At 50.8% G+C, this 25,023-nt stretch overlaps 1 protein-coding gene across 3 annotated transcripts in view; it reads right to left on the bottom strand.

Moving 5' to 3' along the window:
• The window catches only part of LOC140905487 (uncharacterized), a 44,979-nt gene extending 20,201 nt beyond the window's left edge, over positions 1-24,778 (bottom strand). For all 3 annotated transcript variants that reach the window (XM_073328917.2, XM_073328920.2, XM_073328918.2), the window contains exons 1-10: positions 24,671-24,778; positions 21,701-21,856; positions 16,150-16,277; positions 9,840-9,948; positions 4,933-5,049; positions 3,235-3,296; positions 2,520-2,678; positions 1,716-1,901; positions 895-997; positions 170-311 (exon numbers count right to left, since the gene is read on the bottom strand). In XM_073328917.2, coding sequence (XP_073185018.1) covers positions 170-311; positions 895-997; positions 1,716-1,901; positions 2,520-2,678; positions 3,235-3,296; positions 4,933-5,049; positions 9,840-9,948; positions 16,150-16,277; positions 21,701-21,856; positions 24,671-24,722 — 1,214 coding nt within the window. In that variant the 5' untranslated portion in view covers positions 24,723-24,778. The remainder of the gene's footprint in view (positions 1-169; positions 312-894; positions 998-1,715; positions 1,902-2,519; positions 2,679-3,234; positions 3,297-4,932; positions 5,050-9,839; positions 9,949-16,149; positions 16,278-21,700; positions 21,857-24,670) is intronic.
• Between the last annotated feature and the right edge of the window lie 245 nt (positions 24,779-25,023).

Here is a 25,023-nt window from a genome sequence, read left to right as displayed (position 1 = left end):
AGCAGCAGCCAGGACTCCTCCCAGCAAGGAGGGGTGAGATGGGAGGGGACGAGAGTCCCGTTGTGCCCTGTTACGCCGCTCACTGGCGAGACGTCATGATGCAGCTTCGGAACGGGACTGGAAATTAACACAAGGGATTGCCCCCTGCCTGGAGAAGGCACGGCCTCACCTGGCAATGGCCATGCCGATGTAGTACGAGAGGGGCATGATGGAGAGCAGCGAGAGGGTGAACTTCACAGCAGAGCTGGTGAAATAGTTGTGGCTGTCGACGTAGCCCAGAACCAGCGTCACGATCACGAGCGGCAGCAGGTCTGCGTTGCGGCCAGTCAAGGGGCACTTCCAGGCAATGTTGTGGCTCCCGTCACGAGTACCAGAGCGCCTCGCCTGGGGATGTGCGTAGCCTCCACGCCCCAGGAGGGAGGTTTTGCAGAGGTTAAATAACCTGAACAGGGGAGTCCATGTATATGGACTGAACCCAGATCTCCCAACTCCCAGGCTTGGTCCTCAGCCACAAAGCCAACACTCACTTTTCCCCTACTACCTGGCCATGCCTCATGGTCAGAGAGCCCAAGAGTCTGCTGAGCACATGGTACGCCGCTCGCACCTCTGCCAGCCTCCATCCGAGGCAGGGTCCTTCTCCCCCTACCCTGTACTAGCCATGCCAGCTGCTCTGAGCCAGCTGAAGGATTGCCTTGAGCGGATCAGGGATCTGCAGAGAACACCAGGCAGCCGAGAGGCTGCACCCACACCTCTGTAGGAGGTTCCTGTATGTTCAGTGTCTCCATATCCCTTCTCCGCCCCAGGGGAGCCCTGGGCTGCCTGACACGCACTACCCAGAAACACCGGCGTTTCCCCAGTGCTGGCCCCGGAGCCAGGCGTCCGTCTGAAGGATACTGACGGCGAAGACGTTGATCCCGTCCACGGCGTATTTGTAGTAATAGGCATTAACGGCCCGGTAGCAGCACAGAACCACTTCGGCTTCCAGCGGCACCTCTGTCTGCGGGGTCAGAGAGCCCAGGCGTTAGGTGGCTTCTAATTCGCAGCAAACCTCACTGTTCTCGGCAGCGCTGGGAGAGACGTCTCCAGCTGAGGTTGCCTAAAACTTCCCATTTCCTGGTGTCCCCCAAGGAGGGGAGGATTGTTTGGACAAGGGGAAATGGCCAAGGATTCCCTGGGCTCAGGAGGCTCTCCCCTGCCCTCCTTTGTGGGATGGAGGCACCTTTAACGAGGGTCTTATCAGAGCCGCTCTACTGTGCCAGCCAGAGCTCTGGAGCAGGCTGGTCTGGAGCCCTGTGCTAGTCATGTCGACCGGCTTAGCCCTGCGCTCACCTGCACTGGTGTCAGGAAAGGGATATTGGGGGTGGCTTGAACCCAGCCATCCTCCAGGTCGCCCTGCTGGCTGCTTCCCCCCCTGGCCAGCCTAGCTCTGCATGAGAAGCAGCCAACCCGCCCAGCCCTTCTGCAGCTGCTCGGCCTGCTCCTATGTCCAGGAGATTGGGAAGCATGGCACTGAGCCAAGATGAACTCTCCTCCCATGCAGATGGTGCTGGGATGAGGAGAGCAGTCTCTCCAAAGTCTTCCCAGTCCAAACACCATCCCCCCCATACAGGGATGGGAGAGGTTAGCAAGTAACGGGCCACTCTCTAGATGCCAGGCACCCCCCTGCCCTCCCAAGGGGCGAGCTGGAAACACGTTCCAGTCACTGCGGAACCAACCTTCCTCATCCTCTGGACGTGCACGTGCTCCGGGGGCAGGAGCAGGACTTTGGTGACGGTCCGAGCGTTCATCTTGGCAACGGGGATGATGAACACAAAGAGCCAGGCGATGAAACAGACCAGGCCATGGGCAAGTGCGAGGACTGGGTAGCCCAGCAAGAGCCAGATATACGTGTTCACACGCCGCTGGTGGGAAGAGCGAAGCAAGGGCTGCGTGAGTGGCCACGGGCAATGCACTTCCAATCAGGAGCCATCGGGGCTCCCCAGCTGTTACTCGGATCTGCTGGGACATCAGCGCAGACCATTACGCCCATGCTTTGGTTATAGGGACCGTACAACTGGAGGAGACCTACTCGGATCCTGTTTCTCCATCTCTTGGCCCAGGGAGTATCGGGGGCAGGGATTCAGAAGCCAGAGAAGTTTCCCTGCTGGTTCTTTCCCATTCCGAGAGGGTATTCAGAGTGCCACAGGACTGCACTGATACAGACCCAGCAGCGTGAGCCAAGCCACAGCTGATCCAGAGTAGGAAGGGCCATGTCTAACTCCCATCCAGGGGTGGGGTGGGGGGCATTTAGACGAGGAAGGGGAACCCAGCTCCTTCTGGCCTCTCTGCTGCGGGAGTCAGATGCAGGCACCTACTGGGCTGATAGCTGGGGAGAGGCCTTACAACTTGAAGTCACAGCTGAGCTGGTGCGTGCCAGTTTGTAGCAGCCATCCCCTGAGCTGTCCATGCCAAAAGCACAGGGAGCAGCTCGGGATGGAGCATCTCCGACTCCTCCCTCCGCCCCGGGCAAAGGGCCTTACCCAGTGCGTGGCATCAGCACGGCTGCCAGACTCCTGTGGAGTGCCGGGCGCCAGGTCATGGCGGATGAGGAGGGGGGTGCTCTCTTTCGCCTCGTTCGCCTCCGAGATGACTTCACATTTGTTGAACTTGATGCTGCACTTTCGAGAGTACGTTCTGGTCTAGGAGACGGGAGAGCAGGTCTTCAGAGAGGGGCAGAGATTTGGGGGTGGGGGAGAGTACTGGAGGGGACATCAAAGGAAACCAAGAGGCAGAGAGGATTCAGCCATGAGTAAAGCAGCTTTCCTCTCCCACAGAGGCTGGTACTGGAGGCCGAGGCTCAGGGCCTGCTCCAGCTCCCTTTGCCAATTTTACATTTGTTCTCTGCAGGTCATGTGATTGCTGCTCCATGCTGGGTCAGGGCCCTGCGTTAGAGGCAGAGAACTGCACCTTCTGCCACGGAGCACGCGATCATTGCTACCACGGTAACAGAGGCCCCGAGCTGCATTGGGTACCTATGCAGGGAATCGTTCCCAACATGGCTCCTTTTCTGGCCAGGATGTAGAAGGCAAGCAAGCCAGCTTCCCCCTGGAGAGGGAGGGAGGGGGCGGGGAAGAGTCTATGCTCGTGCAGTTTTGTCAGCCAGTTGGCTAGGGATCCCCAGTTCAGAACTGGGCACGAATCCTGGCACAGCGAGGAAGCAGGTCGTTCATTTTCCACCCCACCGCTCCCCTCTACCTTCTGAATCACTTTGCCAAATGGCCAGAGAAAATACCCAGCGAGTTCCCAGCACAGCTTCCCTGTGGGGAGAAAGGAGATGGCAGTCAGCTGGGACAAGGCTCCCTGGGATATTTCCCCTTGGCCGGCAAGGCGCTCCCTCTGAGCCAGAGGAGGATTACCAAGGCTGTCCTGGGGGATGGGCCTTGCCTAGGTGGCAGGGAAGGTGACCTGCCCTCACCACCATGAGGAGTGCTGGGTGGAAGGAAGCTCACGGCTCCTATGAAGCGCTCTTGCAGTTTAGCCTAGCTGTTTCTGGGGAGAGGCGAGGCAAGACCGACAGGGTCCAGGAGACAGGACTCTTGCACCAGAAGCAAACTGCCTGCAGTAGCCGCAGAGCTAGAATGGAGGCAGAGCATCCTTCAGTTCTCTGGTCATTGGTAAGGAGACGCTGACTCCTTCCCCCAACAGTTCACCCTGGGGCTTCTGACCCAGGGCCACCAACAGCCTTTTGGTCGGAGGTCCTACTACCTACCAGGAAGGGAAGAGGAGACCATGTATCCAACGGAAACAAAGGATTACCCACTAAGGCCATCCCATCCTGTCTACCACCCTCCCTTGTTGCACTAGGCTGCCTAATTCTTTCTGGGGCCCTGGAGAACAGGAAGTGAAGTCCCAGTGGATGGTGGCCCTTGGCCTTTTCATCCACATAACGCCCGATTAAATCTAGCCACCCTGGAAGAGAGGAAATACCATTTTACAGAGGGGGAAGATGAGCAGGGTTTAGTGATTTGACTTCATGCCCCAAGGGGAGTGTGATCACAGCTCTGGGAGTAGAGCCCAGGAGTCCTTGCATTCAAGCGGTGGCATACAACTTCTCACACTTCCATGAACGGTTTATAGGGGTCTGCAGGCAGGTTTGGGAAGCCGGCTTTTGGGGACAGTGGTCTCACTGCAGCAGGGTAGTGAGATTTGTCCCCTGGATGTTTTATGTAAGAGTTTCACAGCAAGTTCTTTTGCTGCCTACTTATCCATTTGAGGGGGATGACTCTTGGAAGTTGTGCACGCTGCCTGAAGAATCAGAGGCAGCTGCATACCTTAACTTAGGAAATCTTTCACCAATACAAGGTTCAGGCCAGCTGGCAGGCCATTAGATCAACTAGCCTGACCTGCTGCAGATTTTATCCAATAATTCTTGCATCAAACCCAGGAACTTGTGGTTGAATTAGAGTGTCTCTTTTAGCAAGACACTCAGTAATGAGTTAAAGGCTCAGTGATGGAGAATTTACCACATCCCCAATAAATCTGTCCCCATGGTTAATTACTAAAGGGCTGCAAGTTCTCAATCACCTGGAATCTAAGTTATTGGATGTCTTATATTGCCTCCCTACACTTTATATTGCTCCTGTTTTCCTCCCACAGATGTGGTCTAATGTTCTAAGGGGTGGGAAGAATTCAATTTTTGTTGTGTTTCTACAGCAGCTAGGACAACAGGGTCCATGACCAGGGCTCCTAAGCACTACGGCAAGACGTTATTAATGTAACACGAGGTTTATTGTAACCCACTGTTCCATGAGAACCGAGTTGGGTCTAAGAAATAAAACAGCTAGCACAGATCACTGGCAGGGATCGCATTGTGTGTATCCAGTGCACAATGGGCCCTGGCTACTAGGCCTATGACAATACACATCGCAGTTCAAGAGTCTCTGCAGAACGCACCGTATGGAGCTCCCAGTACTGTGAGGAACATCAGGGCAGAAACCAGGAGATAGAGGAGGGACAGCCACCATCCAAACAGCAGCAGGTAGAGGATGTTCCCACAGGTGACTGTGGAACCTGGTAAAGAGAAGATATAAGGATTGAGGGAGCGACCTGTGGAGAAACTAAGATATAAGCTCTGAGGAGCCCATCTGAGGGCGGCCCAGTTGGTCTGGGAGTCAAGTCTCATACCCAGAATTTTGTCCTGGTGAAAGGAGCTGAATTAGTAGCCCTAGAGACTGAAGTCCTGCTTATCCGCTAAATGTGTACAGCTGGGCTTGGGAATCCAATCGCTCACTGCCCACAAGCAAATGAGGAACACTGCCTGGTGGATGAGGTGACTAAGCCCCTACTCTGCAGAATTTAAGCACTCCCTTTTAGATGTTTCAGCCCTTATATCTGCAAAGCTAAAAGCCTGCAACTGTGATGGGATGCAGTGCAGTTTTCCTGATTCTGCGGACAGACTTCTCTGGTACCTCTGCTGCTGCTCAGCTTTGCCCAAAGAGCAGAAGGACACTAACTGGACTGCTGCTATTCCAGAACCCTTAAAGGAGCAGTGGAAGGGTTGTGTTGATTTCACTCTGCTACCGAGAAGAGGTGGGAGACAGACAGTGGCTGGAGCTGTTCATGAGTAACGAGGACTTCCCCCCCACCCCAAGGCTGAGAGGGGAAGTTAGAGTAGCTGGGATGAGAGGAAGAGCTCTCTTCCAGCATAAGAGCTACTATACTGGATCAGACCAATGGTGCATCTAGCCCAGTATCCCGTCTTCTGATAGTGCTTCAGAGGGAATGAACAGAACAGGCAATCGAGCGATCCGTCCTCTGTCATCCACTCCCAGCTTCTGGCAAACAGAGGCTAAGGACACTCAGAGCATGGGGTTCCAACCCTGACCATCTTGGCTAATAGCCATTGCTGGACCTATCCTCCAGGAACTTATCAAATTTTTTGAACCCTGTTACAGTTTTGGCCTTCACAACATCTCCTGACAATGAGTTCCACAGGTTGAAAGCAGGCAGGCTTTGTACTGCAGGCTCCTGATAGCCACAGGCAATGAGGGGGAAAAGCCCCCGATTAGGATGCACCAATAGCACCCCTCTTTCTCTGTAGCTGGGGGCCTTTTGTGGGGAAGAAAGAGGGGTTTCTCCTGGGCGGTGACTTCTATTTCTGCAGATCTCTGCTGCCCTCTTACCATTTTTGTATTCTCCTCTGGCTAAGGAGCTGAGCCCCAGGCTAGTAAGCACCCAGGGAGTTCTTCTGAGCCCCAAGGTACAGCATGGGTAGCAACACCAACTCCCCCAAAATCCCTGGCACTGTATTCAACCCTGGCCCAGAGGAAACTCTGCTAGGACAGGAGAGGTGGCCATCTGCCCATTCCGTTCTTGGCTTCTCTGCGGAGACTGCCAAGTAGCACCAGTTTGGGGGACTCTTATTCACCAGGAGGGGGACTGAGACCAGGGTCATTCCCAGCTCACTGTTTGACTTCAGAAACGGGAACCACATGAGTGACGAAGCTGGTTAGACGGAAGTTAAAAAGAAGAGACAGTCACCAGCAGGAAATGCCTGAAAGCTACATGGATGCCTTTTAAAAACACCATGAGAAAGGATCAAATGAAATGTATACTCCAATTTAAAAAAAAAAAAAAAAAAAAGTAAGAGGACCAAGAAATGCCACCAGGGCTCAGAGTAAAAGAAGCAGTTAGAGGCAAAAAGACATCCTTTAAAAAATTGGAAGTCAAACCCTACTGTGGAAAATAGAAAGGGCCACAAATTCTAGCAAGTCAAGTATAATTAGGCAGGTAAAAAAAACCAAACAAATTGAAGAGCAACTCACAAAAGACTCAAACTAACAGCAAAAAAAAAAAAAAAAAAAAAAAAGTTACCCCAGAAGCAGGAAGCCTGCCAGACAATCACGGGGCCACCGGACAACGGAACTGTTAAAGGAGCACTCAAGGAAGACCAGGTTATTGTGGAGAAGCTAAATTAATTCTCTGCATCAGTCTTCACTGCAGAGGACAGGAGGGAGACTCCCACGCCTTAGCCATGATTTTTAGGTGAAAAAAATATTGATCACTTCAATCTGGGACAGTTCCTCAGAGTGGTCTTGGAACAAATTGATAAAATTAAACAATAATAAGTCACCAGGACCAGACGGGATTCACCCAAGAGTTCAGAAGGAACTCCAATATGAAATTGCAGAACTAACAACTGTGGTATGAAACCTATCACTTAAATCGGCCTCCATATCAGAAGACTGAGGACAGCTAATGTAATGCCAATTTTTAAAAAGGCTCCAGAGGCGATCCAGGCAGTTACAGGTCAGTGAGTCTCACTTCAGTACCAGGCAAACTGGCTGAAACTATTGTAAAGAACAGAATTAATCAGACACATCGATGAACACAATTTATTGTGGAAGAGTCAACACGGCTTTTGTAAAGGGAAATTGTGCCTCACCAATCTATTAGAATTCTTGGGCGGGGTGGGGGGCGGGGTTCCAAACATGTGCACAAGTGTGATCCAGTGGATATAGTGTACTTGGACTTTCTGAAAGCCTTTCACGAGGTCCCTCACCAGAAGCTCTTAAGCAAAGTAAGCTGTCATGGGATAAGAGGGAAGGTCCTCTCATGGATCAATAACTGGTTAAAAAGAGGTTTCAGAGTAACAGCCGTGTTAGTCTGTATTCGCAAAAAGAAAAGGAGTACTTGTGGCACCTTAGAGACTAACCAATTTATTTGAGCATGAGCTTTCATGAATTAAAAAGACAGGAAACAAAGGGTAAGAATAAATGGTCAGTTTTCAGAATGGAGAGGTGTAAATAGTAGGGTCCCCCAGGGATCTACTGGGACCAGTGTCGTTCGACATCCATAAGTGGTCTAGAAAAAGGGATAAACAGTGAGGTGGCAAAGTTTGCAGATGATACAAAGTTACTCAGGATAGTAATGTTCAAAGCAGACTGCAAAGAGTTACAAAGGGATCTCACGAACCCGGGCAACTGGGCAACAACATGGCAGATGAAATTCACTGTTGATAAAGGCAAAAGTAATGCACACTGGAAAACAATCCCAACTATACATATGAAAAGGGGTCTAAATTAGCTGTTACTACTCAAGAAAGATTTTAGAGTCCTTGTGGATAGTTCTCCGAAAACACTCGCTCAATGTGCAGTGGCAGTCAAAAAAAGCTAACCATGTTAGAAACCACTAGGAAAGGGATAGATAATAAGACAGAAAATATCAGAATGCCTCTGTATAAATCCATGCTTTTGCCCACACCTTGAAGATTGTGTGCAGTTCCCCATCTCAAAAAAAGCTGTATTAGAAATGGAAAAGGTACAGAAAAGGGCAACAAAAAATGACTGGGGTGTGGAACAGCTTCCATATGAGGAGAGATTAAAGAGCCTGGGACTGTTCCCTTAGTCATCTTTCTTTCAAGCTGAAGATGACGGAGGTCTATAAAATCATGAATGAGGTGGAGAACGCGAATGAGGACATGTTGTTATTTACCCCTTTAACACAAGAACTAGGGGTCACCCAATGAAATTAATAGGCAGCATCTTTAAAAACCAAACACAAGGAAGTACTTCTCCACACAATGCACAGTTAACCTGTGGAACTTGTTGCCAGAGGCCGTTGTGAAGGCCAAAAGTATAACTGGGTTTAAAAAAAAAGAGCGAGATAAGTTCCTGGAGAATAGATCCATCAATGGCTTTTAGCAAGATGGTTAGGGATACAACCCCTTGCTCTGGGTGTCCCTAAGCCTCTCTCTGCCAGATTCTGGGACTGGATGACAGGGGATAGATCAATTCTGTTCATTCCCTCTGAAGCATCTGGCACTGGCCACTGTCGGAAGACAGGATACTGGGCTCGATGCACCACTGGTCTGACCCAGTGTGGCCGTTCTTATGTTCTTAACCACCAGGAGGGACTTAGGTCACGGACGTGAGCCAATGATCAATCAATCAATCGATCGATCGCTCACATACACCCCACTGTTAACTGAAGTGAAAAAGCTCTTACTCTGTTACTCCAAGCGGTGGGATACATATGACCCAGGATCTGACCTGCACTGCTCAGCTCAGAGACAGACCAGACAGCTCAAGCCCTAGCTCCCAGCCTTTAAAGGGACGCTCCAAGCCGAATGGGCAGCATGCCCTCTATTTCCAAGATGTGGACAAACATTCCCCTAAAGTTACACTGCCCATTCAGGGAAGCAGTCACGTAAGCAATGGGAATGCAGCACATTAATCAGCTAACTAATGCATTGTATGAGCCAGAGAAGAACGTGGGGGGAAGAAATCCCACCGTGTTGAGTACAAACATTCTGCTGCTGTCCACAGGTCCTTGGAGGTGCCATTTCTACTTGCTACAAGAGTCACAGACATGCACCATTTCCTTTGGGGGCCCAGGACACCACCCTCCTTCAACAGAGAGGGAGAGTTGGTCACAGTTACAGGGCAGTGGCTGCCGCAGTCACCCTGCTGCTGGTCTTGTGGGCAGGCCTGGTGTATGTTACATTATGAATGCCAACGCATGGCCACCATTGCCTTCTGCTGAGGGCAATAGAGTGCTTCCCTTTGGCGGGAGGTGGTCTTAAGGAGGGTATGCACAGAGGCCTGGATTTGGAAGCGGTGGCCCTCACTCGGTGGCACTTTAAACACGAGGGCTGGGTCAGTCCATAGGAGTTTGTGACAATCACCTTCCAGACGTGCTGACAAGTTAGAGGGTTGATGGATTCCAGGTGCCCCTCACTGGCCTTGCAGATAAATATGATCAAAACAGAACTCTCAGGACTGCTAGCTGCCCAGGGGAGAGGGGGATTTAGAGATGCCCTTACCAGAAAGGGGGAGTTTGGGCAGGGCATCATTTCCTACCTGTGGGGCTTTTCACAACGTTCAGATCTGAGTAGAGCTCTTTCACGATTTCCGACCGGTCTTCCCAGGGCCTGGCTGTCACGTGGCTCTTCCATTTCTTAAAGCCAAACTGGGAAGCAGAGAGAAACAAGTCAGACCCCAAGCGACTGCACCTGGCCGGTGCTGCTGTTCCAGAGAGCATGTTCCACTCCTTCCAGCTAGTCAGAAGTGCTGCGGGCTATGGGCAGATATACGGAGGGGGACGGAGGGCAGGAGGCAGTGGCTGCCCCACATTAGGATTGCGGTTCCTAATTCACAGGACGTTGAGAGAGACCGGAGACAGTAGTTCGATCGCACAGGAGCATGTGGGGAGGGGTGGGGGGAGAAGGCAGAGCTGGTGCTCCTCAGACTAATCAGGGAGCCAGCATGCCAGGCTAACTCCAGAGACCAGGAGACAGAGCTGGTGAGGGACTTCTTGTAGAAATAAGACCCCAGCCAGGGCAACCAAACATCAGGATACAGTTGTCTGGGACTAGCCGACTGAGACTAGCCACCAACATAGTAGTGACAACTCCCCTCTGCCCACACCCCTGATTGCACCCCAGAAACCTCAGTCAACTTCTTCACTGCCCAGCCCGGATGAGAAAAGCAGTGGAAGATCCTGTGTGTGGTTAACACACAACATCATCAACAGTGAATACCAGAGCCAGTTAATCCTCGCTAACGAGGACAGACAGGGTAGGTAAGACAAACCAGCAGCACCGTGTCTCATGAGCCTGGGTCAGCTGACTCAGACTTGTGGGGCTGTGGGACAGCAAACAGTGCAGATGTTCCAGGCGAGGGTCTCAGAGCCCAAGTCAATTGAGCCAGGCTCAGACTCGGTGCCGGGGTTTTCTTTGCAGTGTAGATGTACCAAAAGGCATTTTGCCTTCCTGTGACATGAGGGAGGGGTGGTAAAAATCCATCCTCAAATCCCAGAATTCCCTGGAGAAGGGCATGGCAGGTGTGAAGGACTTTCCCCCACAGAATGTTCGATCAGTTCCAATTTGGACTCCATGGCCCGAGTTACCTGTACTGTGTTTCGGTAAGCGAAGGCAGCGAGAATTGGAGGGAATTTCGAAGTTCCCCACAGCACAGCGGAAGGATGGCCTAGCGGCTAGAGAACAAGCCTAGGACTTGAGACCTGGGTTTAATTCCCTGCTTCGCCACAGACTCCCTGTGTGACCTTGGGCATGACCTTTACTCTGTACCCGAGTTCTCATGTGAGTGGGGGGGACAAGAGCCCTGCCCTACCTCCTGGGGCACTGTGAGGATAAGCTATGCAGTGAGGTGCTCAGGCACTAAGGTAATGGGGTGAGAAAAGAACCTCACACAGGTAACATTGGTGCTCTCCCCCAGCCTCTGGTATTAGACACAGGTTACATGCATTTCCCACTCCTAAACTTCATGCACCCCAACCCCCTTCCAGCTGTAGATGTGGAAGTAACTAGACACAAGACTGTGGAAGTAATCTGGACACAAGACCATGACCCCCTCAGCTAAAAGGGGGACGAAGGCAAGTTAGATCACCTGGGATCTTCAGTAGTTTTTGCTCCCCGGTAACCAACGGACTACAAGGGACATTCAGTTGCCTCCAGGTCCTTAGCTTTGGGTCAGACTTTATAAACCCAATGGAAACTGGGCACTGCGTTGCATTGCTCACGGCCATCTAATAACGTGCTTGTAGCCAACATATGCTGATGGGGGAGTAATGGATGGTGTAAGGCTGGGTCTACATGATCATCGTACATAGGTATAACTCCATCATTCAGGAGTGTGAAAAATCCACACCCTGGAGCGACACAGTTATACCGGCCTACCACTTGGTGTAGACAGCGTTGTGGCGATGGGAGAGCGTCTCCCATTGACAAAGCTACCAGCTCTCGGGGGGGGGGGGGGGAAGAAGGGGTGGAGGACCTATGTCAACGGGAGAGGTTCTCCCATTGGTGTAGTAACATCTTCACGGATATAAAATGCTGCCTTGTAGCAACTGCAGTCCTGCCCTAAGCACGCCCCATTGATTGCTTTATGAACAAAGCTTCTGTACGAAGCGAGACAACTGTGTGTGGGGACGGGGTCTCAGAAGCCAGCTCATTTCTGTAGCACTTTGGCACCACCAGCGTCACAGGACTGAGGAGAGCACCTTGTCACCTGTCTGAAGTTCAGACTGCCCAGAACAAGCCCTCAGAGTGCCCTTGTGCTGATCTGTTCTCATCCCGTCTGGAGCTGGTGGCTGGTTGCTGTGGAGCATGCCGCAGAGTGGTTTTGATGAAAAGCCGGTTTGTCATTCCCAGCTAGCTACTGCCCCAGATGAACCAGACCCATTCCGTGCGGAGGCAGCATCAGCAGCCCCAGACCCATGCAGGGCTCAGCAGTTAGGGCTACTTTGCTGAGGTCCTCCAGATTACGTTCAACTGAAATTAATCCAGATTAACGAGCGAAAGGGAGTGAGAAAATTACGATTTTACAGGACAAACAATGGTTGGTTTTCAGATGCATGACTCGCCAGTTTTGCAATTTCACGTAAGTCAGAAGGTGCTATTATGAGATCAGGGCTTCCCCAATGGAAGGGCAATCAATTTGCACAAAGTTAAAGGCTCTGATCAGAGCTACGTCATTCATCAATGATGTGGGGGATGGAAGGGGAAAGGACAGTTCCCACTTTTGCCACACCTAGGGCATCTACCTTTCTGTTCTATTCTACATTGGTTCGTACAACCCCACACAGCATCCACGCAGCTACCATCAGGGCACCGAACATGACTAGTGTGTCCCGTGTGGTTCATTCATAGAATATCAGGGTTGGAAGGGACCTCAGGAGGTCATCTAGTCCAACCCCCTGCTCAAAGCAGGACCAAGCCCCAATTAAATCATCCCAGCCAGGGCTTTGTCAAGCCTGACCTTAAAAACTTCTAAGGAAGGAGATTCTACCACCTCCCTAGGTAACGCATTCCAGTGTTTCACCACCCTCCTAGTGAAAAAGTTTTTCCTAATATCCAACCTAAACTTCCCCCAGAGGGAAAACTGTGTGATCAGTGCAGGGCCGGGAGGAGTTGAGCCATTCCCAGATTCAGATACAGGGTGTTTTTTGTATTTTATTGGTCAATGGGGCAGCTTTTTCTCTGCACCCAGGAAGGTAAAGCACCATTGCTGTTGAGCCTGGGAAGAAGAGAGTGGCCCCCAAACCCACCACTGTGACGGAGATCGCCTTTGCATGCATCTCAAGCCCCCAAAGTTCCTCCCAGAGTCCACACTCTCCAGGATGCTCAGACAGAGTGGTGACTGTCATACAAGTCCCTGCATCAGAGGTCCTTGCTTTTGCTCACCTTGATTCTTGCTCACCTAGTGGCCTTCTTTGTTCTTAGTCTATAAAGAAAGAGGACTACATGGTGGAGGTCAGAGCAGGACAATAAACTCTTCCTTTGGCCGGTTGGCCTCTGCCTCACCCCTTTGGCTTCCCACAGGGTATGAGGGTTTCCCCTTCACCGCCAGGCACCAGCCTCGTTAGATGAGAGTGCTCCCTTGGAAGCAAGCCCTTTGTGGGGTTAGGTGCATCTGCTCCCCAAGGTCTTCTCTCAGGTAGCAGGCTCCTCCTGTCCATTAGCCTGGGGCAGCTAAAACCTTGATCTAGACAAGTGAATTTAGTTACTGACTATCTGGAGAAGCTAGTGTTGTGTACAGCACCTGGGCTGACTGACTTGTCCGACCCATGGCTGAAGAGGAGAACATGCCACGTACAAGGTGACTTGTGCCGCATGTGGCTTTTGAGAGGCTCTATGTGCCAGCCACAATCTAGGAATATAGGCCCATGTTAGATGTGGGTGAACTATGGTTTTAAATTGGAGGTGGGATATTGGCATAAGCAACAGGCCCAAAGCATGTCACCAAAATGGATGAGGTCATGAGACAGAAGAGGTGTGACACACTTGTAGTGACCCTTAGAAAAACCAGTTCTCTTATTTAAGTTCTGTTACCTTAGGCCGAACCTAAGACATGGTTAATTGGGTACCTGGTTCAGTCAATTGGCTAAATGAGAAATGCCTTCATCTTGCTTTAACGAAGGCCCATTACTTGGCAAGGACATCACTTGTTAACAGGTACAGGAAAGTAAACTCTTTAAAAGGGTCAGGCAGATATTAGCAATGAACCAAGTGGGAGTCAACGGTGTCTAAGCACCCCTGGGTTTAGCCCATTTGTAAGTATCTTGGGCAAATGCTTCTGTTGCTGTTTGGATGTAGCGAATTGCTTATTAGTTAGGCATGTTTGTTAAATCGAAAGGTACAATTGCTCTAAAGAAAATATGGTTAAATCAGTGTTGCCGTGATACCCTGCGTAAATAATAATTACAACACATGATCTATGGAAGAGGCACAGCTGATGCGAGTCAGAAAAGGTATTTAGCAAAGCAGCAGGCCTAACATGCAGGTCACTGCCACTAACAGTATAAGAAACATTTAGAAGAGAGACTTAAGCAGGAGGCCAGTTTTCAGCCTCAGATTGGCCAGACGGGGCCTCTAGGAGTTACGCTCAGATTGGCAGCCTGGGTGTAAGAGGAGCGGAATTTTAGAACCATCAGAACACCCCGATCAGGCAGTGCTGTTAACCCCGTTTTACAGATGTGTATGAGAAGTTTAAAATTAGAGAATTAAAGTTAACTTGAGTTTGGTTAAGGAAATGTGCGTGTTGTAAAGAAAGGCCCTGACTAGCAAGTAGCAGGAAGGCTTTGGAAATAGTTATAAAGCCAGAAGGAATGAGGTAGGGTGGATGTCTGGTTCAAACAACAACTAATAAGATAAGGGGACGTTTCTACAAAGGCGGCCTCTGAGCAACAGGTTTAACTGCAAATGATTTTAAATCAAACCAAGAAGATAGTCTTAAAATGAACCAACTTGGCCCTCCCCCAACCCACACACCAGTGTTAAAGCCGATGTGAATCCAGGTGCAACGGGAAAACTGGTGTACAGCAAGAAGGAGGGGAGGAAAGACCTTGGGAGGAGAGGAGGTTGTAAATCTTATCTGGATTAAGACTGGAAACCAGGGTGAACGTCTCAGGTTGGTCTTTAGCTGAAGTCAGTCATTGGCAATGACATCACTTGTTTGTTAAAGGATATACAAAAAGTAAACTCAAAGGGTTCATTGCTAATACCTGCCTGACCACGCTGGAGCCGACCAGTATGGGGCGGAACACCCCTGGGTTTAGCCCATTTGTAAATATCATGATCAAGTGCTTATAAATATGTTTTGTTACTATCTGGATGTAGTAAGCTGCTTAATAATTAGGCTTTTAATAATAGTTTGAGTGACATTGGGCAAGTCACCCTATGTGCAGCGGCAGTCAAAAAAGCAAACAGAATGCTGGGAATCAAGAAAGGGATAGATAAGACGACAGAAATCATGTTGCCTCTATATAAACCCATGGTACGCCCACATCTTGAATATTGCATGCAGATGTGGTCGCCCTTTCTCAAAAGATAGATATTGGAATTGGAAAAGGTTCAGAAAAGGGCAACAAACATTATTAGGGGTATAGAATGGCTTCCGTATGAGGAGAGATTAATAAGACTGGGACTTTTCAGCTTGGAAAAGAGGCGACTAAGGGGGGATATGATCGAGGTCTATAAAATCATGAGTGGTGTAGAGAAAGTAAATAAGGAAGTGTTATTTACTCCTTCTCATAATACAAGAACAAGGGGCCATCAAAAGGAAATTAATAGGTAGCAGGTTTAAAACAACCATTTGACCTTTGGATTTAATAAAGGCATTTATGGTTAAATTGTGTTTGGTGATTTCCCATATTAATTTCAAATAATAATTCCAGCAGACGGGAAATTAAGGCACAAAGGTTAAGTGACTTGCCCAATGTCACAAGAAGTCTGTAACAGAGCAGGGAATGGATACCAGGTCTCAAGGCCTAGGTTAGTACTCTAACCACTGAGCCACCCTTCGTCTCAGACACTGGAGTAAGACAACCGACCCCATCACCCCAGTGCTAGACCCCCGTTGCAGGAGTGGGTTTTTACAGACTAGGCTCCTCACAGAAACAGCTGACACAGTGCCCCGGACTGTGCAGTGCCCACACTTCTGTAGGGAATCCGAACAACTGCCCTGAGCGAAGGAAAGAGCCTAGTAGCCACAGCGGAGAACAGAGAAGCACTTTCTGAAGCACCCTAGCTTGAGAGCATATGTGCCAGCAGAGAGGTTGCAGCCCTCATGGAGATTCTGGGCTTTCAGCCACTGATGCATGACCCCAAAGAGAGAAGGGTGCGGGTGAGGAGGAGAACACAGAACAAACCTTATAGTTGTTGGAGAGTTTGTTGGCTTCCACCTCGTTTTCCGCAGTGATGGTGGTTTTCACCAGGCAGCCGTCACAAATTTGCACCTCGTCGGAGAGGTGCTGGCAGCAGGCAGGTGTTGAGATCACTGCGCAAGAGACCAGCGAGGAGAAACCCAAGATTTAGACACACATCACCCCCAGCCAGAGCCCCACAGCCAGCTATAGGGCTGCCCTGTAAGGATCCTGCATGTCTGGCCTGTAGGGCTGCTCAGAGAATCATAGAATATCAGGGATGGAAGGGACCTCAGGAGGTCATCTAGTCCAACCCCCTGCTCAAAGCAGGACCGATCCCCAATTAAATCATCTCAGCCAGGGCTTTGTCAAGCCTGACCTTAAAAACTTCTAAGGAAGGAGATTCCACCACCTCCCTAGGTTACGCATTCCAGTGTTTCACCACCCTCCTAGTGAAAAAGTTTTTCCTAATATCCAACCTAATTCTCCTCCACTGCAACTTGAGATCATTACTCCTCGTTCTGTCATCTGCTACCATTGAGAATAGTCTAGAGCCATCCTCTTTGGAACCCCCTTTCAGGTAGTTGAAAGCAGCTATCAAATCCCCCCTCAGTCTTCTCTTCTGTAGACTAAACATCCCCAGTTCCCTCAGCCTCTCCTCATAAGTCATGTGTTCCAGTCCCCGAATCATTTTTGTTGCCCTCCGCTGGACGTTTTCCAATTTTTCCACATTCTTCTTGTAGTGTGGGGCTCAAAACTGGACACAGTCTCCAGATGAGGCCTCACCAGTGTCGAATAGAGAGGAACGATCACGTCCCTCAATCTGCTGGCAATGCCCCTACTTATACAGCCCAAAATGCCATTGGCCTTCTTGGCAACAAGGGCACACTGATTCATATCCAGCTTCTCGTCCACTGTAACCCCTCGGTCCTTTTCTGCAGAACTGCTGCCTAGCCATTCGGTCCCTAGTCTGTAGCGGTGCATGGGATTCTTCCGTCCTAAGTGCAGAGTCCTGCACTTATCCTTGTTGAACCTCAGATTTCTTTTGGCCCAATCCTCCAATTTGTCTAGGTCCCTCTGTATCCTATCCCTACCCTCCAGCGTATCTACCACTCCTCCCAGTTTAGTGTCATCTGCGAACTTCCTGAGGGTGCAATCCACACCATCCTCAGATCATTTATGAAGATATTGAACAAAACCGGCCCCAGGACCGACCCTTGGGGCACTCCACTTGATACCGGCTGCCAACTAGACATGGAGTCATTGATCACTACCCGTTGAGCCTGACAATCTAGCCAGCTTTCTATCCACCTTATAGTCCATTCATCCAGCCCATACTTCTTTAACTTGCTGGCAAGAATACTGTGGGAGACCATGTCAAAAGCTTTGCTAAAGTCAAGGAACAACACGTCCACTGCTTTCCCTTCATCCACAGAGCCCGTTATCTCGTCACAGAAGGCAATTAGATTAGTCAGGTATGACTTGCCCTTGGTGAATCCATGCTGACTGTTCTTGATCACTTTCCTCTCCTCAAAGTCCTTCAGAATTGATTCCTTGAGGACCTGCTCCATGATTTTTCCAGGGACTGAGGTGAGGCTGACTGGCCTGTAGTTCCCAGGATCCTCCTTCTTCCCTTTTTTAAAGATGGGCACTACATTAGCCTTTTTCCAGTTGTCTGGGACTTCCCCCGATCACCATGAGTTTTCAAAGATAATGGCCAATGGCTCTGCAATCACATCCGCCAACTCCTTTAGCACTCTTGGATGCAATGAATCCGGCCCCATTGACTTGTGCACGTCCAGCACCACTTCTTTCTCCACAGAGGGCTGGTCACCTCCTCCCCATGCTGTGCTGCCCAGTGCAGCAGTCTGGGAGCTGACCTTGTTCGTGAAGACAGAGGCAAAAAAAGCACTGAGTACATTAGCTTTTTCCACATCCTCTCTTACTAGGTTGCCTCCCTCATTCAGTAAGGGGCCCACACTTTTCTTGGCTTTCTTCTTGGCTAACATACCTGAAGAAACCCTTCTTGTTACTCTTAACATCTCTTGCTAGCTGCAACTCCAGGTGTGATCTGGCCTTCCTGATTTCACTCCTGCATGCCCGAGCAATATTTTTATACTCGTCTCTGGTCATTTGTCCAAACTTCCACTTCTTGTAAGCCTCTTTTTTGTATCTAAGATCAGCAAGGATTTCACTGTGAAGCCAAGCTGGTCGCCTGCCATATTTACTATTCTTTCTACACATCGGGATGGTTTGTCCCTGTAACCTCAATAAGAATTCTTTAAAATACAGCCAGCTCTCCTGGACTCCTTTCCCCCTCATGTTATTCTCCCAGGGGATCTTGCCCATCAGTTCCCTGAGGGAGTCAAAGTCTGCTTTTCTGAAGTCCAGGGTCCGTATTCTGCTGCTTTCCTTTCTTCCTTGTGTCAGTATCCTGAACTCAACCATCTCATGGTCACTGCCTCCCAGGTTCCCATCCACTTTTGCTTCCCCTACTAATTCTTCCTGGTTTGTGAGCAGCAGGTCAAGAAGAGCTCTGCCCCTAGTTGGTTCCTCCAGCACTTGCACCAGGAAATTGTCCCCCACATTTTCCAAAAACTTCTTGGATTGTCTGTGCACCGCTGTATTGCTCTCCCAGCAGGTATCCGGGTGATTGAAGTCTCCCATGAGAACCAGGGCATGCGATCTAGTAACTTCTGCGAGTTGCTGGAAGAAAGCCTCGTCCACCTCATCCCCCGGTCCGGTGGTCTATAGCAGACTCCCACCATGGCATCACCCTTGTTGCTCACGCTTCTAAACTTAATCCAGAGACTCAGGTTTTTCTGCAGTTTCATACTTGTGCTCTGAGCAGTATACTGCTCTCTTACATACAGTGCAACTCCCCCACCTTTTCTGCCCTGCCTGTCCTTCCTGAACAGCTTATATCCATCCATGGCAGTACTCCAGTCATGTGAGTTATCCCACCAAGTCTCTGTTCTTCCAATCACATCATAATTCCTTGACTTTGCCAGGACTTCCAGTTCTCCCTGCTTGTTTCCCAGGCTTCGTGCATTTGTGTATAGGCACTTGAGGTAACCTACAGATCGCCCCTCTTTCTCAGTATGAGGCAGGAGCCCTTCCCTCTCACGCGCTCCTGCTTCCTCCCGGTATCCCACTTACCTCAGGGCTTTGGTCTCCTTCCCCTGGTGAACCTAGTTTAAAGCCCTCCTTATTAGGTTAGCCAGCCTGCTTGCGAAGATGCTCTTCCCTCTCTTCGTTAGGTGGAGCTCGTCTCTGCCTAGCACTCCTCCTTCTTGGAACACCATCCCACAGTCAAAGAATCCAAAGCCTTCTCTCCGACACCACCTGCGTAGCCATTCGTTGACTTCCACGATTCGACGGTCTCTACCCCGGCCTTTTCCTTCCACGGGGAGGATGGACGAGAGCTAGTACAATATTATTTATTTGTATTACCATAGCCCCTTTGGAGCCATGGCCAGGATCCCATTCTACTAGATGCTGAACAAACACAAAACACTGAGACAAAATACATTTGCAAGTCTCAGCAAGAAGAATGTCCCAGCATCAGTTCGCTGCTATTTGTAAGGTCAAATTATTAGTTATTCACCCCGGGCAGACAGCTGATGGATATTTGGGTGAGTGGTTCTAATCCACACGTCGCAATCAGGGAGTAGAAGCAGTGCCATATGACCAGCCAGACCCCATGAATGGGAGACACTCAAGCCACCCACCACTGTTCCTCCAAACCAGTGGTTCCCTAAGCTAGGGCCTGCTGCACATCACAAAATCCGGAGCGCTTGCTGGGGGTGCGTGGAGAGCTGGCTGCTCACACGGTGCTGGCTCCAGGAGCGAAATTGGAGAAGACATGCTAAAAGATCCATTCCTCATAGACTTTAAGGCCAGCAAGGAGCAATCATGATCATCTAGTCTCACCTGCTGAGTACAGGCCACAGAAACTCACCCACCCTCTCCTGTGGTAGGCCCATAACCTTGGGATTTAATGTGCCAGTTCCTTTAATATTCTTGGATGGAGATTTTCCAGGCGCGCCCCCTCCCCTCCCCCAATTTGGTCCCATAAAGCACTTTCCCTGCATTACTTTTCTTGTGAATTTCTAGATTTTTCCACTGCAACTAACAGGAGAGGAGGTCCCCGAGCCCCATCTCTCATTGGACAGGCGGTTCCCTGCTATGGGGACGTTTGAGGACCCCCATGGCAAACAGTTCAACACAGCCACATTCCCAAAAGTCACAAGTGCTTTGGAAAACACGCAATAGAAATGATTCATAACCAGTCCTTCCAGCCAGTCTCAGGAGCACATGAGAAGGGACAAGACAGCCCCGTCGTTCTCTGTGGATTTTGCGAGGATGTTGCTGTGACCAGAGAGAAGGAAAAGGACTAAACCATGCAGACATGAGAAATAACAAAGAGCTGATTACGCATTTGTCAAATTCAGTACGCCACACAGGGGAAGTTACCATGAGAGAACTGCGGGGGTTGCACCCAAGGTGTATGATTATTAGCTAATTGCATACCCTAAACACTGCCCCCACCCCCCTACGGTCAGCATTCCCACTGTATGGGCACAGGAATGGTGGGAGAGAGGTAAAGCAGCCATGGCCCAGCGTTCTTGGCACAGACTGTGCCTCGAATAGCGGCTTTTGACGTAGAACTGTTTAACCCTTTCATTGCTGCTCCCCCTGTTGCTGTTCACGGAAGTCAAGGGAACGCCACCGTATTCTACCTACAGCATTCGCAAGCAGTCCCTTGGCAAGAGCATTATTCCTCCTATCTAGCTAGATGCAGGTCATGAGAGCACTCCTTGTCTGAAGTCTGCTCTGGCCCAGCATCACTTCCTTGCTCTCTTCATAATCACTTTTTAAGCATTGGGTATTTTTGCAACCAGAGATCAGTCTCCTCCCCTGGGTAGGTGCTAGGTTAGCCTGCCAGTAGAGGAATACGTTACAAGAAGTTTTATTTCAAGATCTTTGATGCTAGAAAACCTGAAGTGCTTGCTATTACAAATAAGCTATACTCGCCATGCTAATAGAATACCATTTACCACAATAGGATTTCAGGGAATCCACCCATATAACAAGCATTTATTAGTTAGAGCCCAGGACTCCTGGGTTCTGTTCCCAGCTCTCCCATCCACTTAAAGTCACTCTATGTCCCAGATCTGCTCCTCTAAGAGAAGGCAGATTGCCTCTCCTCACACCATGAGAGGCAGGCATCACTTGTATTTGCCAAGCATTTAGATCCTTCAACCAAAGGTGCTAGGTGAGTGCCACAGGGTTCTGGTGTGACACCCCAGAGCTGGAGAAGGTGGTCAGAGACCGACCCCTTTGCACTTGGAGCCCCCCTTGCATTCCCCGGGCTGTCTGCACAGTTTCTGCTGCAGTGCATTTCTTAGCTACGGAGCATCAGCCACCTCATCCTCTCCTCTCAAGAGGGACTGAATGAGAAAGGCGCCCTCTATAACCCTTTCCCATTGCCCCAGGGCCAACTCTGTGCAGTAAGCCCAGCACCATTCCAGGCAACCCTTTCAGCTCTGCTTACCCGGCAGTATCCTGGGCGTCATTATGCTATGCTGATGGGATCCCGAATGCATGTCCCCAAGGTCTCCATGGGTGTTGTTAATGGCAGCACAGTGCCGGTCACACAGCGACCCTCGCCGATGGGGGTCGACCCGATGCTCAAATTCCTTGTGGAAATCTGAAACGCATACGGTAAAGGGAGAGTGAGCAAAGTAGCCAGTCGCCATCGGGGTGCAGTGCTTCTAACCGGGAGCCGTTATGGATCCCAGACTGTCATTATTAGGAACAGGCAGGATGGGGGAGAGAAATGCTGAAGGTGAGAAAGCACGGATGGAGGGGAAGAAAGGCCAAATCAGAAGAGACAATAGAGAAACTCCTCCACGGCAACAAACACTGGAGGACTTTTTCCAGTGAGCGTCACTTGCTGTATTCTGTCGAGCTCATAGACTATCAGGGTTGGAAGGGACCGCAGGAGGTTATCCTGTCCAAGCCCCCTGCTCAAAGCAGGGCCCATCCCCCATTTTTGCCCCAGATCCCAAATGGCCCCCTCAAGGATTGAACTCACAACCCTGGGTTTAGCAGGCCAGTGCCCAAACCACTGAGCTATCCCTCCCCCCCTTCTCGCTTAGGTCATCCTTGGGGAAGGCACCCCATTTTTACAGCTCTGTGGACTTACACAGCAGCCAGTAGATGCATCAAGGAGGAAAACTCAAGTGGGAGGCAGTATTTTTGTTACATGGAATGTTTGCTTCCTGCTGGGTTAGAGGCAATGGTGGGTTGGCGGTCTCTAGACGGGGTAATCTGAAGGTTACCTTTGGGCAAGGAAAGGGGGCCCAGGTTCCACCCCTCCCTGCAGACGTTATAAAGCCCCCTTGTTTTCCTTCTGACGTTGGCAGGTTTGGCCTAGATAGATCCATTTCAGGGTGGGGCTGGAAAAACTCTACTCTTGCTACCACCAGAGCAGAGGACAGATCAAGCAACCCAAAAATTCCAGCCAAGTTACACGCTCACCCAACAGAGGTCCACTGTGAATCAGATGACAGCTAGGATAACAAAACACAGCTCACAGGGCTGGTTTGGAAGTGGCTTCACATGATCGTCACCAAACTAACCAATTATACTGTCACGGTTACACCAGTTTGACTGACTGACAAGGTCCCTGGGGCTTCAGAAACAGAGCCTGGAGCTGGTTTAACCCATTGGTCACCTCCAACAGCATACGGCTTTCAAAGCATTTCAGTTTCCCCTTTATGTTTAGGGGATCAATCCTCCTCCCCCTTCCTCCACCCTATTTGTTGACAAAAGATGCTAGGTAAGGTCAGTTTCTAGGGGTGTCAAAGGGCAGATGATCAAGCTAGTTTCCAGCATGTACCCCATCTACCTACCTCTAGGTACAAAAAATGGGACTTCAAAGTTGGTATTGTCTAAACCTGCCATGGGTCCCCAGAACACCCCTACACACAGAAATATTGTCCGACTGCCCTTTGCAGTGCCTAGCACTATATTGTACAATGCTGATCCACCCTGCTAAGACAGGCTGAAGGCAGAGGCGCCAGGAGAATAAAATCTGGCTACACATCTGGTCTTGAGTCACAGCTATTCATGCTTTATAACCAGTTCTTTCAAGCACTAATACAATAGGGCAGCTTAGACAGACAAAGAAGGGGCACTTTCAAGATAAAGCCATACATTTAAAGGTTACTTGTGCATGGTTTAGATAATGGAACTGAAAGAATTTGAGGAGTCTAGTTTATTTTTCACCAGTGTTCCCAACTCTCACCACATTATTGCCGGTCTCACCATTTTTATATTTTTTTCCTTAAAGACCCAGCTTCTGGAATCATGCTATTGCACGAAAATATCAGCTTTCATGTAAGTTTCTAGTCCTTATGGTTGCAGAGAAAAGCTTGTAAATTTAGAGCTTGTGCACCCTAGAGACCGGGGGGAGGGGGGGAAGAACCAGAAGGTAATTGAATAACTACAAAATAGTTTTAAAATCTCACGATTCTTAAGCCAATGCCATGATTGTTGGCAGTCTGGGGTTGACAATGCTTCTGCGCTCATCCTCAAGTCTCCTACCTGGAGGAGATTTAAATTGGCCTTACAGACTCCGTTCTGCTTAGACTAGATTCACAGCAAGCAGCACACCCAAGTTGGTTGTTGTTTCCCCAAGCGTGGCACGCCGCAGACTGCCCATAGACTGAGCTTCCCGGCCTAGGCCTGGCCCTTGCATCTAGCACACGGGGTGGGTGCTACCAGAAGCAAACATGTTTCACTCAGAACACACAGCAAGATACACTCGCTTGGTTAGCCCACGTTTTATATCCCAGGAAGGGTTATGCACCCCATGCACAAACACAGCCTGGGTTCAGGGTCTCCCACACCAGCAAGATGCTGCATTAGCACCCGCAGGGGCATCCGCACCTCATAGAGGTTTTCCACTGGGTTTCAGAGGTTGTTATTCGGTGCCAAGGTTTATAAAGCCTCAGATGCTCAGTAAATTGGGGACCCGAGTTAATCCAAGATCCCTAACCTTTCTGTGGGGCAGGGCTCTATTTATACATCAACAGAAACGAGCCAGAGAATTATTTGGCGAGCTCGAGCCAGCAGGTGTCCGCCTTGCTCTGCCCAGGAGAGGGTCTGGGCGGCATCGCGGGAGCCAAGACTTAGTCCGGCTTGGGCCGGGGCTGCAGCAGCCCCCCGGTTTTCGTGCACGCCGGCGAGGGCTGGGGCCGGGAACGGGAGGCTGCTCCCCGGCCTCTCGGCACGAGCCGAGGGAGCAGGCGCGGCCCGTGGCCGGCTAGCGGGACTCTTCCCCCTCCAGGGCAGCCTGACGCGCGGCACCAGACGGCGGCTCGCCCCGCCGCGCCCCCAGCCGCAGCCACGGCCCCTCTCGGGGCCCAGCGAGCTCCCGGTGCAGCGGGGACGGGAGCTCCCCCGCGGCTTGCAAACCAACCCCCGGCCCCCTTGCAGGCGCCCCCCGGCCGCTCACCGAAGGTGTCGTGCGTGTGGCGGCGGCGGCCGGGGTCCGACTCGTGGGACATGGCAGCTCCCCCGGGGATCAGCACGTGCGGCGGCAGCAGCCGGGCCTGCAGCCGGGGGATTTAAAGGACGGCGCGGAGCATGCGCCTGGCACCGTCCCCCACCCGCCTCCTCCTCCGTCTCCGGGGCGAGGAGGGGAACGTGTGCGCCCAGCACGGCCCGCCGGGGTGTCCTAGGGGTGCCCGGACCCTGCCCCCCGCGCCGGGTGCGCGGAGCTGCCAGGGGTGCCCGGACCCTGCCCCCCGCGCCGGGGTGCGCGGAGCTGCCAGGGGTGCCCGGACCCTGCCCCCCGCGCCGGGGTGC

The sequence above is a fragment of the Lepidochelys kempii genome, chromosome 1 (genome assembly GCF_965140285.1).
Source record: "Lepidochelys kempii isolate rLepKem1 chromosome 1, rLepKem1.hap1, whole genome shotgun sequence".
Classification (NCBI taxonomy): domain Eukaryota; kingdom Metazoa; phylum Chordata; order Testudines; family Cheloniidae; genus Lepidochelys; species Lepidochelys kempii.
Note: the sequence above shows the minus strand (reverse complement) of the source record. Positions and strands in the feature narration are given on the sequence as shown.